General features: G+C 53.3%; 8 protein-coding genes across 8 annotated transcripts; 4 read left to right on the top strand and 4 right to left on the bottom strand.

Moving 5' to 3' along the window:
• Nucleotides 1–352: 352 nt before the first annotated feature.
• ASPSYDRAFT_83610 (putative C6 transcription factor QutA) lies at nucleotides 353–3,091 on the top strand (the record flags this gene model as incomplete). Its single annotated transcript, XM_040851242.1, has 2 exons — nucleotides 353–2,850; nucleotides 2,899–3,091. 2 exons carry the CDS (start codon nucleotides 353–355, stop codon nucleotides 3,089–3,091), a joined length of 2,691 nt encoding a protein of 896 aa, XP_040707362.1.
• Nucleotides 3,092–3,179: 88 nt separating this feature from the next.
• Nucleotides 3,180–3,641, bottom strand: ASPSYDRAFT_25621 (type II 3-dehydroquinate dehydratase; the record flags this gene model as incomplete). The annotated part of the gene is made up of 1 exon (XM_040844184.1): nucleotides 3,180–3,641. The coding sequence occupies one exon, from the start codon at nucleotides 3,639–3,641 to the stop codon at nucleotides 3,180–3,182; it is 462 nt and encodes a 153-aa protein (XP_040707361.1).
• Nucleotides 3,642–4,101: 460 nt separating this feature from the next.
• On the top strand, nucleotides 4,102–5,181 carry ASPSYDRAFT_25620 (inositol monophosphatase family protein; the record flags this gene model as incomplete). Its single annotated transcript, XM_040844183.1, has 4 exons — nucleotides 4,102–4,270; nucleotides 4,330–4,470; nucleotides 4,557–4,995; nucleotides 5,049–5,181. The coding sequence occupies 4 exons, from the start codon at nucleotides 4,102–4,104 to the stop codon at nucleotides 5,179–5,181; spliced, it is 882 nt and encodes a 293-aa protein (XP_040707360.1).
• A 79-nt stretch (nucleotides 5,182–5,260) lies between these two features.
• On the bottom strand, nucleotides 5,261–6,790 carry ASPSYDRAFT_38127 (shikimate dehydrogenase family protein). Its single transcript, XM_040845651.1, has one exon. It carries the CDS (start codon nucleotides 6,403–6,405, stop codon nucleotides 5,410–5,412), a length of 996 nt encoding a protein of 331 aa, XP_040707359.1. The 5' UTR covers nucleotides 6,406–6,790; the 3' UTR covers nucleotides 5,261–5,409.
• On the top strand, nucleotides 6,584–8,615 carry ASPSYDRAFT_243101 (sugar porter family MFS transporter). The gene is made up of 3 exons (XM_040844135.1): nucleotides 6,584–7,376; nucleotides 7,425–8,141; nucleotides 8,202–8,615. Exons 1-3 carry the CDS (start codon nucleotides 6,849–6,851, stop codon nucleotides 8,553–8,555), a joined length of 1,599 nt encoding a protein of 532 aa, XP_040707358.1. The 5' UTR covers nucleotides 6,584–6,848; the 3' UTR covers nucleotides 8,556–8,615.
• Nucleotides 8,616–8,675: 60 nt separating this feature from the next.
• On the bottom strand, nucleotides 8,676–9,803 carry ASPSYDRAFT_138607 (Gfo/Idh/MocA family protein; the record flags this gene model as incomplete). The annotated part of the gene is made up of 1 exon (XM_040840855.1): nucleotides 8,676–9,803. One exon carries the CDS (start codon nucleotides 9,801–9,803, stop codon nucleotides 8,676–8,678), a length of 1,128 nt encoding a protein of 375 aa, XP_040707357.1.
• A 470-nt stretch (nucleotides 9,804–10,273) lies between these two features.
• ASPSYDRAFT_139558 (sugar phosphate isomerase/epimerase family protein) lies at nucleotides 10,274–11,404 on the top strand (the record flags this gene model as incomplete). Its single annotated transcript, XM_040840963.1, has 1 exon — nucleotides 10,274–11,404. The coding sequence occupies one exon, from the start codon at nucleotides 10,274–10,276 to the stop codon at nucleotides 11,402–11,404; it is 1,131 nt and encodes a 376-aa protein (XP_040707356.1).
• Nucleotides 11,405–11,498: 94 nt separating this feature from the next.
• Nucleotides 11,499–13,437, bottom strand: ASPSYDRAFT_243093 (putative ethanolamine kinase). Its single transcript, XM_040844134.1, has 6 exons — nucleotides 13,218–13,437; nucleotides 12,900–13,156; nucleotides 12,732–12,843; nucleotides 12,196–12,656; nucleotides 11,808–12,145; nucleotides 11,499–11,755 (listed from the first exon to the last, which is right to left on the bottom strand). Exons 2-6 carry the CDS (start codon nucleotides 13,077–13,079, stop codon nucleotides 11,593–11,595), a joined length of 1,254 nt encoding a protein of 417 aa, XP_040707355.1. The 5' UTR covers nucleotides 13,080–13,156; nucleotides 13,218–13,437; the 3' UTR covers nucleotides 11,499–11,592.
• Nucleotides 13,438–13,583: the final 146 nt, after the last annotated feature.

The following is a 13,583-nucleotide window of genomic DNA, read 5'->3' as shown; positions in this document are numbered from 1 at the left end:
TGTCATGGGAGCAGCCAGCGGATAAGCGATATCACTGCCCTTCCCCAACTTCTCTTTCTCCGCTTTCAGTTCCCACACACAGCACCCACGATCTTCTGTGTCACCACAACACTAGGGTGGTCTTTTCTGTGCTCAGGCCCTTTGAATGTGGGAATTGAAGGGCTTTGCATATTCGCAAGCCATTGAAGTACCGTCCGACACATCCGCTCTCTTCGTCGCAGTGGGTGGGGGACAGGGTACATCTAACCTCGGGGAAATCAATTAAACAGCCGCCGGCAAAGAATTCATCTCGCTCTCGCCTACCGAAGATGAGCATGCGTTCAAAGTCGTCAAGCACACAGTTGTATCGACTATGAGTAGCGATACCCGCCAATCTACCGGAGGTAGCGCCAAATCCAAACGGCGATTAACCGATGCGGTCGACGATGAGAACAGACAGGTCCCTGCGCCCGACGATACTACCTCGAATCCTAAACGACAGCGCGTCTCCCGGGCCTGTGACAGCTGCAGATCTAAAAAGGACAAATGCGATGGGGCGCAACCGATCTGTTCGACTTGCGCTTCGCTCTCGCGACCTTGCACCTACAGAGCCAATCCAAAGAAACGCGGCCTTCCGACCGGGTACATTCGCACACTGGAGCTGCTATGGGGACTTGTGTTCACGAAAATACAAGGTAGCGAGGAAGTCGTTCGGAGTCTGCTGAGGGGTGCCAATATTCCCAGTCATTTGGCTACCATGGGAAAGGAGGCAGAAGGCTCTGACACCTTGCTCTCCTCGTTCAAAAACAGCATTGTCTTGAAAGAAATCGAGCGCCTTCTGGCATTTCTTGAGCAGCCGGAGGAAGATCAAGAAAGGGCTGCGAGAGGAGAGGTAGACTCCCCCGCAGATGCCGAAGGAGGCAGTGTGATTTCGACAGAGACACTCGAGTGGAACCTTCCAGATTCTCTTGCAGATGTTGGGCCGTCTCCAGTAAGAGCGTCCTTGAGTTCATCCACGATCAGGCCAACTATAACCCGTGTCTCCAAGGACTCTGGTACCCAGACGACCCCTATAAGCGATCAATTCGACGACCTCGCCACTAATGGTGCGTCCATTCACAATCGGCCCGGTGTCCCTCCGAACCCGATACAAGAATGCTATCAACAGCTTCCTTCTAACCCCTGGCCGTTGCTCGATACATACTTTTCTTATACCCAATGTTGGTTTCCAATACTGGAAAAGCATGACATACTTCGAACAGCTTTCCGCCATTCTGACGACCAAAACACTTCTCCCACATCAGCCTCCGGGGATAATGCGGCGCTGTGGGCAGTTTTAGCACTTGCATCCATCCAACAAGCATCAATATCTGCCACGCGTCAGATTCAAGACTTTTCAGAGGACGCGCTGGACCCTAGTCAGCTATATTCGAAAGCTAGAAGTCTGATACCTACAGAAAATGGGGCTTTTGAAATTGGTCATGTTCAGGCACTTCTGATTTTGTCATTGATTAAGCTCGGCCAGCAGGACTGGGCGGCAGCTTGGATTCTTGTGGGCCAAGCTGTTAGGACCGCTCAAATTTTAGGTTTGAATATCCCTCCCAGCACAGCCGTTGAAGATATAAAGGCCGCAGGACGGTCGAAGCACGTCTTTCTAGGGTGCTTCCTGTTAGAGACGCTAGTTGCAGCACAAACAGGCCAAGTGCCTTCGCTGCGCAAGAGTGACTTGACGAAGGTTGGCTTGATCAATGAAGATGGCCTCGAAGAATGGCAACCCTGGGAGGACCAGACCGGTCTTCGACCGGTAGAATCATCGCGAGGCTCGTTTCACCGCGGGCCACTCCACGCACTGAGCACGTTCAACCGGCTGCTGTCCTTGATGTGTATTCTGAACGATCTATGTTGTTCGGGCCAAACGTCGGCAAACTCGCTGTCATATACGGAGGCACTTGAGAGGCAACTGCAGCTTTGGGTCTCTGCGCTTCCGAGAAGCTATCGAATTGACCTGCAAACAAACCCCAGCAAGCCTGCGTCACCGCACATATTCGGGCTGGAAATGATGTACGAGGCCGTCGCAACCACCATAAGCGTGCAGCTGGCAGTACAGAAAAACGATAGAAACGGGATGACGCGTGCTTCAGATGGTTCTAAGCGGCTGATGTCATTACTCCAAGCCTACATGGAGACATATAGCATCTCCGCAACCTGTCCAACGTTTGGAATGGCTTTGACTTTAGGTCTCCCACATGCAGGCACGAAGAAAAGTGCACCTTGGGCGTTTGAGGCTGACCTAGGGGTCAAACACAAACTACAGTCGTTCTCTGCCCATCTCGCAACAGTATGGGTCCATGACAGCCGTATTTCTCAAGCAAGATCCGACTCGGCGACGCAGCAAGGTAATTCTTACCCCAGAAGCCCCGCAGCCCAAAGCGGCCCCGGAAACAACCTACGTTTAACAAACTTGATTGGCGAATCTCGCCCTCTGAACCTCTCAACTCCTGAATCATACCTCTCGCCGACTTGGATGCGAGCATCGACTGCCGATGAAAACGCGGTGTTGTCTCTACCGACGCCGACTTCGTCTCTGAGTATTCCCCCTGGGCTCGAGGCTTCAAATCCAACCCCTCCCCACATCCCACAACAACATCGGTCTTCAGTCTCTGGAAGACCGAATGGAGCACCGATGTTATCCGACTTAACGACACCATTTCCTCCCACGGCGCCTCAATATCAGCAAACGTATAATGATCCTGGTTTGAATTTCAATTCACTGGTCGATATAGAGGGCGCAGGGTCTCTACGCCGGCCAAGGATTGCTCCTGATCTCGATGCCTTGTTTGACGAGTTGGCTTCACTCGATGGCACGGACAGGTGAGACTTTTTCCCAATGTAGAATACTTGATAACTAATATGTGGCAGGATGGACAATCAACCAGAGTTCATGCAAAACTTGGGGTTCGTTCCGGAGGCGGGTATTCCAGAGCTGTACCCATATACGAGCCAAAGAGATCCCTTTCTTCTCGCTCCGTCACAGCAAGCGTTGGCATCGCCCGAGACAAACACCCTCCGGCGTGAGCAGCAAATAACGAGTGAGTCCCTGAATCCAAGATGACCCATTGGCATGGAACGGAACTCCTACGTTATATACGCGGCCTTACACTAGCCGTAAACGGGGAGAAATGAACTTTTCCTTGTATTATTTACAGGGCTGCCTTCCTTTCTAAAGGCTTGAAATTCAACGCAACATGCTCAACGGCAACCTTATACCCATACACACCCAGTCCCACGATGATTCCTGAGGCCTTGTCGCTGAAGTAACTGTGATGCCTCCAGGGCTCACGAGCATGAACGTTGCTCACATGAAGCTCGACGAAAGGGATTTCTACCCCTAAGAGAGCATCGCGAATAGCGACAGAGGTGTGTGTGTATGCGCCGGGGTTGATGATGATGGCGTCGGTGTTTCCGCGGGCGGCTTGGATGCGGTCCACGATGGCGCCTTCGTGGTTTGACTGGAATGTCTGGATAGTGGCACCCAGAGAAGTAGCGTGGGCTTTGGATGATTCTTCCACGTCGACGAGGGTGGTTGAGCCGTAGATGTGCGGTTCACGGGTGCCCAGGAGGTTGAGGTTGGGCCCGTTGATGAGAAGGATTGACTTGGCCATTTTAGAGTGTAAGATATCCAAATGATAGTAACGATATCCAACGAGACTTGAAAGAGGAAGATTTCCATTATTATTATAATAATCTATTGCGAATTGCGGGCATCCAAGTGATCGGATAAGGGAAAGCCGTGGGAGAAGACTCTGCCGCGCGCCGACTAAACAGAAGCCTCTTTTTACGGGGACAGACAGGCGTCTGCAGGTGATCAGCTCTAAATATATCGTGACGCGTTCTAGAAAGCAGCCGATCTTGCAAATAATTAATTGACTACCCCATGCTGAATGAATAATCGCTACTTTTCGTAGATCGTAGTGTAGTTGTAGATACTGTAGACTCGGTTACCAGCGGGACCCCCACTCCAACAAGTCAGTCATCCTCCAATTTCTCCAGCTCTCTTCCCCTCTTCCTCCTTGCCTCTTTCTCTCTCTTTCCTTGCAATCTTCCGTAAATAAAATCGCTACCATGGATTGTCCCATCCCCCAAGACCAGCTCGACGAGATCTACGCCTTCGCGATCGACATCGCCCGCAAAGCAGGCCAGCTCCTCCTAGAACGCATCGACCAGCGCAACACCGAGCAGGCGTACGAAGAGAAAGATAATGCAGTAGACTTGGTGACTCAAGCAGACGAGGGTATATCTTTTCTTCACAACACCAGGAACAAGAGGATACAAACTAAAGAAGTATTGCAGAAGCCGAGTCCTTAATAAAAACCGCCATTCAATCTAAATACCCGGACCATCGATTCCTCGGCGAGGAAACATACGCAAAGGGCCAGTCGCGCGAATACCTTATTGATGAGAAGCCGACATGGTGTGTTGATCCGTTAGATGGTACATATATTCCTTCTTCATATCCATCCGTATCTAGCTAGGTACATCTAATCTACATTCGGACGTGACGCTAACAGCAACCCCAGGAACCGTAAACTTCACACACGCCTTCCCCATGTTCTGCGTCTCAATCGGCTTCATCGTAAACCACCAACCCGTAATCGGAGTCATCTACGCGCCCCTCCTCGACCAGCTCTTCTCGTCCTGTCTAAACCGCGGCGCATGGCTAAATGAGAAGCGGCGGCTGCCGATAATCCGGAACCCATCTATCCCACCGCTCCCCGCGACGGCGCCGTCGAAGTGTATCTTTGCGTGTGAGTGGGGTAAGGACCGCCGCGATATCCCCGATGGGAATCTGGCAAGGAAGATTGAGAGTTTTGTGAACCTGGCGAGTGAGCGCGGATCGAGGGGCGGGAAGGGCGGCATGGTGCATGGAGTGAGGAGCTTGGGGAGTGCGACGATGGATCTGGCGTATACGGCTATGGGAAGTGTGGATATTTGGTGGGAGGGGGGATGCTGGGAGTGGTCAGTCCATTACTTTTCTTTGCGCATTCTATTTGGGTAACTAACCTTTACAGGGATGTGGCTGCTGGAATTGCAATTTTACTTGAAGCTGGAGGCTTGGTTACGACGGCGAATCCGCCCGAGGATATAGATGGGCCGATTGAGCCGGTCAGGCTGGGGAGTCGACTATATTTGGCTATCCGGTAGGTCACCCACCAAATGCCTTTTTATCAGAGATGATACTAACAAAGTAGACCGGCTGGCCCATCAGCAACAGAGACAGGGCGAGAGACGCAAGAACGAACAGTGCGAGAAGTCTGGCGACGGGTGCGCCAGCTAGATTATTCTAGACCGCAATCATAAACATAGATCTATATACAATGCATTTTATCTCTATATGACATGCGATTTCCTTTCCTTGATATGTAATAACGCTTATAAGTTCGACTTGGACCGCTCAGCAACCGTCCTCGCGACAAACTGCTTCACCTTGTCCACAAGCCCAGGCTCAGCAACAACATCCCTCCCGGTCCATAATTTGGCCTGCTCCAGACCCTGCCAGATCAGGGCCTCGGACCCAAGCACGACCTTCCATTTAGCATCACTCGCCATCTGCGCAATATCCGTCCACGGCAGGGGGTGGTAGCACATTTCCAAGATGACCCCCTGGTCCTTCTCATGCGTCTGCCTATTCAAAAGCACCCGCAGCGTTTCTCTAGCCCTCTTCTCCTCCTCCGTCGCGGGAGGATAGTTTGGAATTCCCGAAACAATAGCCACAGGCGCCTCGAGCGTCGCCGCAGTCTCCGGATCTGAAACAGGAACAAGCGGTGCCGACGGCGTAGGATTCCGCTGCTTATCCTCGGCAAGAATGGCGGCTACCTCCGCTGCATCCCGGTTCACGATATATATCTTGCTAACGCCTAGCCAGCGACGAAGCACATACACAGCTGTGCGCGCGGTGCCGCCCCCTCCTACAATCAGCGCAGGCTTACCCCGGAAATGATCTGCGCCTGATGGAGATCCCTGGAGCAGGGCCTCGCGGATGCCGATGCAGTCTGTGTTTGTGCCGACGTACTCTGTCTTGTTGTTGGGGCCCTTGCGCAGGAAGATTGTGTTGCATGCGCCGGCCTGCTTTGCGTCCTCGGTCAGGTCGTCAAGGTGTGACATGATGGCGACCTTCCAGGGCATGGTGACTGAGGAGCCGACGAATTTGGGGTTTGCGCGGATGGATGACAGGAAGGTGGGAATTTCGGGGGACTTTGTGAATGTTCCTGAGGGCCCATTTGCGGTTGACAGAGGGATCTGGGTCCAGTTGAGACCGAGGGCGTTGTAGACTGTCTGGTGGAGGGGAGGAGAGAGGGAGTTGCGCAGCGGGTGGCCGTAGAGATAGGCGACACCGTCGCGGTCGGCTGGGGAGGTGATGGGTTCCATTGTGAGGATTGAAGGTGTTGGCTGGTTTGGGAAGCGGTTATTCAGGGAAAACGAGAGATTATAATTGATTATCTGGAAAACGGAATGTGTTTAGCCGGCGATGTGGAGCGGATGAACGCTTTCGCCTGTGGGTCGCCACGCGGGAAAAGAGCCTGCTGTCCCTCGATTGTCAGTGTCTGGTCGCTTAATCGAGACCCCCGTGGGGAGAAGAGCCGTTTCCCTCGTTTAATTTCAAGTCCCTGATTGCTAAATGCTTTCCCCACAGAGTTTGCGCACGGGTGAAATCCCTGCGTGGCCTCTTGTTTCCGCGTTTCGTGCGTTTCCTTTTATCCAGTTCTCGTCCTTCTGCCGTATATATACCCTGTCCTCTCTTTCCTTTCTTCCACTCCACCTTTTTTCTCCCATTCCCCTTGTTACTTTGTATATATAACTTCTCGTTCGAAATGTCCATTCTCTCGCTGGTCGAGGACCGGCCAACCCCCAAGGAGGTATACAACTGGCGTGTCTACCTGCTCGCCGCCGTTGCCTCCTTCACATCATGCATGATCGGGTACGACAGCGCGTTTATTGGCACGACTCTCAGTCTGCAGTCCTTCAAGGATGAGTTCAACTGGGAGAACCTGGACTCCGATTTGGTCAGCGCCAACATTGTCTCGCTGTACCAGGCCGGTGCCTTCTTCGGCGCTCTCTTCGCGTACCCAACCGGCCACTTTTTCGGCCGGCGATGGGGTCTGATGGCTTCTGCTCTGATCTTCTTCCTCGGTGCTGGTCTCATGCTGGGTGCCAATGGCGATCGCGGACTCGGCCTGATCTACGGGGGGCGAGTTCTGGCGGGCATTGGTGTTGGCGCTGGCTCCAACCTCTGCCCGATCTATATCTCCGAGATGGCGCCCCCTGCGATTCGTGGCCGTCTTGTCGGTGTCTACGAACTGGGATGGCAGCTGGGTGGTGTTGTTGGCTTCTGGATTAACGTATGTTCATTTTCTTCCGATGCCTTATTTCAATTCTGACAGAAGCAGTACGGTGTCGACGAGACCCTCCCCCCAAGCCACAAGCAATGGCTCATCCCCTTTGCAGTGCAGCTCATCCCAGCTGGTCTGCTCATCATCGGTGCCCTCTTCATCCGGGAATCACCTCGATGGCTCTTCCTCCGCGGTCACCGGGACAAGGGCGTCGAAACCCTCGCTTGGATCCGCAACCTCCCCGCCGACCATATCTACATGATGGAGGAAGTCGGCATGATCGAGCAGTCGCTCGAGCAGCAGCGGATCAAGATCGGTCTCGGCTTCTGGAGGCCCTTCAAGGCCGCCTGGACCAACAAGCGCATCCTCTACCGTCTCTTCCTCGGCTCTATGCTGTTCCTGTGGCAAAACGGCTCTGGGATCAACGCCATCAACTACTACAGCCCGACTGTCTTTAAGAGTATTGGTGTCACCGGCGGAAACACCAGTCTTCTCACCACCGGTATTTTCGGTGTTGTCAAGGCCGTCATCACCTTCGTCTGGCTGCTCTACCTCATCGACCACATGGGCCGTCGTAACCTCCTCCTCGTCGGTGCCGCCGGTGGCTCAATCTGTCTGTGGATCGTGGGCGGGTACATCAAGATCGCAAAGCCCGAGAATAACCCAGAGGGCACGAAGCTCGACAGCGGTGGCATTGCTGCCATCTTTTTCTTCTATCTCTGGACAGCCTTCTACACGCCCTCGTGGAACGGTACCCCGTGGGTCATCAACTCCGTAAGCTCCTCTTTCTAATCTCATACACTTGCTTCCCTATCAATATACTAACGTCAACAGGAAATGTTCGATCCCACCGTCCGCTCGCTCGCACAAGCCTGCGCCGCCGCCTCAAACTGGCTGTGGAACTTCCTCATCTCGCGCTTCACGCCGCAGATGTTCACGTCGATGGGGTACGGCGTGTATTTTTTCTTCGCGTCGCTCATGATCCTGTCTATTGTGTTTGTGTTCTTCCTTATCCCTGAGACGAAGGGTATTCCGCTGGAGAGCATGGAGACGCTCTTTGAGAAGAAGCCTGTTTGGCGTGCGCACGGCGAGTTGCTTAACGAGCTGCGCGATAACGAGGAGCACTTCAGGGCTGAGGTTGAGGAGGGGCTTAAGGGGAGGGGAGGAGTGCATGTTGAGGCGGCTTGATTATGCAACTATATAGTATATGCAGATTATTATATCCATGGATTCTTCGATTTGACTTGTAAACCCTATTCTATAGATTTCAATGAAGATAGAGAACTCAACATATTCATTATATATTGCTCATTTAACATCTGCAATATCCACCGGCATCCCACTCTCCATCGCCTCCCTCACACCCCCAACAACCCTCAGCGCCCTCACCCCATCCTCAACCGAACAACTCACCTCCTCCTCTCCCCTCAAAACCCTCACAAAGTGGGCCCACTGCCTATCAAATGGCTTTACATCCACCCCATCAACCGGCATCCTCTCAACATTCAGCGCACAATTCCACCCCTTCTCCCCAGAACCATTAACACGACTGTCATCATAACTCCACCTCGTCATATCCGGCACACTCAAACTCCCTCCCCTCCCAAAGATCCTATAGCAATCACTCGCGCTCTCCTCCCGATCAACCCCAGGGATAGTCGGATTCTCACGCGTGCCCGTCTCAAAGTTCAGCGGCGAAGGCACAACATCGCTAACCAGGAATGTCCCGACAACGCCGCCCGCAAAGCGCAGCGTCACGGCACACCCTTCCTCAGCTGTATGGTCCGGGTTAGTGACCAAGCGCTGGGGTTTCGTCGCCTCCGCGAACACGCGTGTCACTGGTCCGAAGAGGAACTGGAGGACGTCGATGTCGTGGATGAGGTTTATACCTAGCACGCCGCCCTTACTTATATCGGCGCGCCAGGCGCCCAGGGGAGGCGCAAAGTACGAGTCTGGCTTTAGGAGTGTCCAGAGGCCATTTACTGCGATGACGGTGCCGAGGGAGTTTGCGTCTAGTAGAGACTTTGTGCTCTGGATGTAAGGGTTGAAGCGGCGGTGATGGCCGACGAGGATTTTGACACCGGGGGTTTGGGATGCTGCGGAGAGGAGGGATTCCGCGGTGGCCAGGGAGTCTGAGACGGGCTTTTCGAGGAGGATGTGAATTTTCTTCTCGAGGAGTTGCAGGGCGAGCGGGACGTGGGTGTGGTTTGGGGTGCAGACTATGGCGGCGTCTGGGGTTGGTGTGGACTCGGATGAGAGGAGTGCGTCTAGGGAAGCGTGGCAGGGGACGTTGAAGGAGGTTGCAATGGGGAGAGCAGAGGGGGATGGGTCGATGAAGGCGATGAGGTTTGTTTCTGGGTGTGCCTGGACGGACTGGGCGTGGCGGGGGCCAATGAGGCCGGCGCCGATGATGACGATGTTGAGTTGTTCAGGCATGGTTTGGATTTGTAACTGGGATTCGACGGTTGGATTAAGATTGAATATGCGGGGAATGGACCCTGCTTTAATTTGGGGAGTTTGACATGCGAGATCTGAGTTGTGGGCTCATGGATATGGACTGTGTGTGGACTATGGAAGTATGGAGTACATGGAGATTTACCTGGGGCAAAACGCTCTCCCGCCAGTCCCTCGAAGCGTTTACCCGCTATACTCGCCGGTATTTACTCCCATCTGCTTTATATAATGTCCTGATACTGTTGCCTGTAATAATATTCACTTTTTGCACGTTTCTTATTCTGACATTCTTGGCCGGTCTCTTTTCTCCGCTCAGACGATCAGCTGCAGCCATTCAGCGCCACAAACGCAAGCATCAGGGGCTTCCATCCATATAACCGCGACGTCCCATCACCACCTTAAACCTCACTCAACCATCCCAGTCCATCAAGAAAACCAAATAAATTATCAAAATGGCCCTCAAAATCGGCATCCCGACCATGTCCCTCAGCCGTCCAGGCCTACATCTACTCGATGACAAGTTACGCACCGCCGCCCAGCACGGCTTCCAAGGCATCGAGCTCTTCATCGACGACCTCGCCCACCTCGCCGCCACAAAATTTAACAACTCCCTCCTCGCCGCCGCAAAACACACTTCAACCCTCGCCAAATCCGTCAACCTCACCATCATCTGCCTGCAACCCTTCGGCTTCTACGAGGGCCTCCTCGACCGCAGCCAAACAACAGCCCTCCTCACCCAAAAACTGCCCCTTTGGTTCTCCCTCGCCAAAACCCTCGACACAGACCTCATCCAGATCCCAGCAAACTTCCTCCAAAATGACCCAGACACCGGCGCCCCGCGCACAACAGGCGATCTCCACACCATCGTCTCAGACCTGCAGACAATCGCTGACATCGGCGCCGCCCAGGGCTTCCGCTTCGTCTACGAAGCCCTCTGCTGGTCAACCCACATCAACACCTGGGAAGCATCCTGGGACGTTGTGCAGCGGGTGAACAGGCCCAATTTCGGGCTTTGCCTGGACTCGTTCAACATCGCGGGCCGCATCTACGCGGACCCGGAGTCACCCTCGGGCAAGACCGCAGATGCCGACGCTGCCGTTGCGCGATCAATACGCACACTCCGTGAAAAAGTTTCCAGCGGTGAGCTGGACATCAAGAAAGTCTTCTACGTTCAGCTCGTGGATGGCGAGCGGCTGAGTGCACCGCTAGATGAAAGCCATCCGTTCCATGTTGCGGGCCAGCCGGCGCGGATGAACTGGTCGCGTAATGCGCGTCTGTTTCCTTGTGAGGAGGAGAGAGGTGGATATTTACCTGTGCTGGAGATTGCGCGGGCATTCTTTGAGATTGGGTTTGAGGGGTGGGTGAGTTTGGAGTTGTTCTCGAGGACTTGTAATGATGTTGATCCGGCGACGCCGGCGGTGCATGCGGCGAGGGGTATGGAAAGTTGGAGAAAGGTTGTTAGGGCTCTTGGGCTGAAGGTTGAGGTGCCGGGGCCTGTAAGGGGGGATAGTAGTGATTATAACGCTAATGTGAAAAGTGCGAGTGCGCATGTGGAGGAGGTGCTTGTTCAGCATCGGTTGTAGATATCATAGATATGGATATATTTTGGTTAATTGGTGCTATTTATCAAGCGACATCTAGCTAGCTATCTCTAAATTGGCATGTAAGAATGACTAAATTCATGCACGCTGTTGAAGATCCGTTGTACAAATGGTATTTTACTGTTGAAGAATCAAAAAAAGAAAAGGAAAAAAGAAGAAGAATTATTCAACTATTCCTCCGCCCATCGCCGTTCACGCAACGGCTTTTCCTTGCTTCCAGTGCCTTCCGTCTCCGCTCGCCATGCATAGTACTCGCCAAATCGCGTCTCTGCGTACGATGCGTAATCGAAATCGATCTGTGAAATCTGCGCTTGGATCAACCCCCAGGTACCCCTGCCGACATTAGTCTAGTCCTTCAAACTCTTCTAATCCAGTGCCAACTCACCAGTACAGCCCAGGCAGTCCTCGGAAGCGGTCTACCTCCTCGCATAACTGGTCCACGATTTCTGGCTGTGACGATTCCGGAATGCCCTGGTGTTGTGCATAGCTGCGGACGTACTCCGTCAGGAACCGTCGTCGGACTGACCGCGTCGGCATCATGCCGTAGTCGCAGTTGAAACCGCCCCACTCGGCGAAATGGTTGGCAAGGTCAAACGCTGCCGGTGATGGTGTGGCATATTCGTAGTCAATGAAGTTGACGGTTTCCACTCCATCATTTGAGCTTTCCTCCGATGGTAGGATGATAACGTTTCCAGATAGGAGGTCGCAATGGGCAAATACCAACTACTCAAGTCAGAAAAGAAAGTCTAAAAGACTTGCTATGGGCGACATACCCCGTCTTCCCCAATTCCATTGCCGGTATCGAACTCGCGAACAACGCGCTCGAGCTCCGTCTGCAGACCCCGCCGTCTCTCACACTGCGTTTCAGTGTCTGTGGGGAGAGCGAGAATCCATCTCTGGAGCACGGTCCACAGATTCGGTCCCGGCCGTCGAGGCTGAATGACATTCAGATCGTTCGTCTTCACTGGCTGGCCATCCGTGGACACTTCTACAGAGTCTAAGAGAGAAGCCCCTTTCTCGGGTGTCGGCTCCGGACTGGCTGCGCTGATCGGGAGAACGGCGTGCCACTGGCCGAGTCGGCGGGCAACACCGCGCCAGACACTCTCAGTCACCAGGTCCTCGTGGGTGGCTGGCCGCCCCGACATGAACCGGTAGAGGAGACCATTCTTAAAGCGTGCCAGGAGGGGAGGAGCTAAGCCAAATCTAGCCAGAAGAGCGTGCGAGTTCGTTTCTCCTGTGGGTGGACCATTCTACTTAGCAGATGTCGCATTGGGCATGGGGAAGGAGTGGGAATCCCCGTATCGCATACTTTCGCGGTCTATAAGGATCTCTGTATGATTACCATACGCTCTCATCAGTACTGCTTCCTTGTCTATTTCTTCTTCTGTCAAGCCAGCTTTCCGATTTATGGCTTTGAAAAGCTGCTGAGGGTTAGTCCACCACCTTGACCAGTTTTGCGGGAAGGAACTTAACACACAGTATTGGTGATCCCGTCCGTGAACCGTACGAACTCGATCTTGTTCTCCGGGCCCTCCCAGTGAGGGTTCAACGTGAGTAGGAGCCTCAGAGCAGAAGCTTGCGAGTCCGCATGGTTGTATGACTGGGAGATGCAGCGCGATGGCGGGGCATAGGCCTCCGATCCGTTGATCGAGCCCATTGTCTATAGTGTACAAGAAAGGTAGCGAGGGTTGTTTATAGGTATAAAGGAGATGTAAGAATTGTAAAAAAGGAGTGCTAAATTTCCAACCAAAGTCAGCAACCGTCAAAGAAGCGGCGGGAGGTGGATTTCACTCACTCTTAAATTCCTTAAGGCTGGCGAACTGTGGTACGGCCCAGGTACTGGGGGCAAATAGGCTTCCAAAATTTCTCGATGAGTCCAAATCGGGCGGCAATTGAGCTCGACAAGATAAAATGGGGTTGTTATTTGTAGTGGAAGAGCTGATGCTAAGGCCTTTAGGGGGAGAAAAAGAAAGTAGAGCAGAGGTGCAGTAGTCTGAAAGAGGGGTGGGAGAGGAGCCAAAAGAAAGAAGGGAGACGATGTCGTCAACTTGTTTCTGGCATTAACGGTGTTGGTCTCGTGCCTCCCTGCCTGTGATTGGAGCAGGAGCAACGCCCCTCCTTTGTCTGAATCGCCCTGACCCTGCTGTCACAGGCCATCCCG

The sequence above is a fragment of the Aspergillus sydowii genome (assembly GCF_001890705.1).
Source record: "Aspergillus sydowii CBS 593.65 unplaced genomic scaffold ASPSYscaffold_1, whole genome shotgun sequence".
In the NCBI taxonomy this organism is placed as follows: Eukaryota; Fungi; Ascomycota; class Eurotiomycetes; order Eurotiales; family Aspergillaceae; genus Aspergillus; species Aspergillus sydowii.
Note: the sequence above shows the minus strand (reverse complement) of the source record. Positions and strands in the feature narration are given on the sequence as shown.

What these genes read in the sequence shown, in the direction of transcription:
- ASPSYDRAFT_243101 (XM_040844135.1), top strand. Translation starts at nt 6,849, where the DNA reads ATGTCCATTCTCTCGCTGGTCGAGGACCGGCCAACCCCCAAGGAGGTA. An exon ending in TTGTTGGCTTCTGGATTAAC is followed by an intron (nt 7,377 to 7,424) that starts GTATGTTCATTT and finishes TGACAGAAGCAG; the next exon opens with TACGGTGTCGACGAGACCCT. An exon ending in CCCCGTGGGTCATCAACTCC is followed by an intron (nt 8,142 to 8,201) that starts GTAAGCTCCTCT and finishes TAACGTCAACAG; the next exon opens with GAAATGTTCGATCCCACCGT.
- ASPSYDRAFT_243093 (XM_040844134.1), bottom strand. Translation starts at nt 13,079, where the DNA reads ATGGGCTCGATCAACGGATCGGAGGCCTATGCCCCGCCATCGCGCTGC. An exon ending in GATCCTTATAGACCGCGAAA is followed by an intron (nt 12,657 to 12,731) that starts GTATGCGATACG and finishes GTCCACCCACAG; the next exon opens with GAGAAACGAACTCGCACGCT. An exon ending in ATGGAATTGGGGAAGACGGG is followed by an intron (nt 12,146 to 12,195) that starts GTATGTCGCCCA and finishes TGACTTGAGTAG; the next exon opens with TTGGTATTTGCCCATTGCGA.
- ASPSYDRAFT_38127 (XM_040845651.1), bottom strand. Translation starts at nt 6,405, where the DNA reads ATGGAACCCATCACCTCCCCAGCCGACCGCGACGGTGTCGCCTATCTC.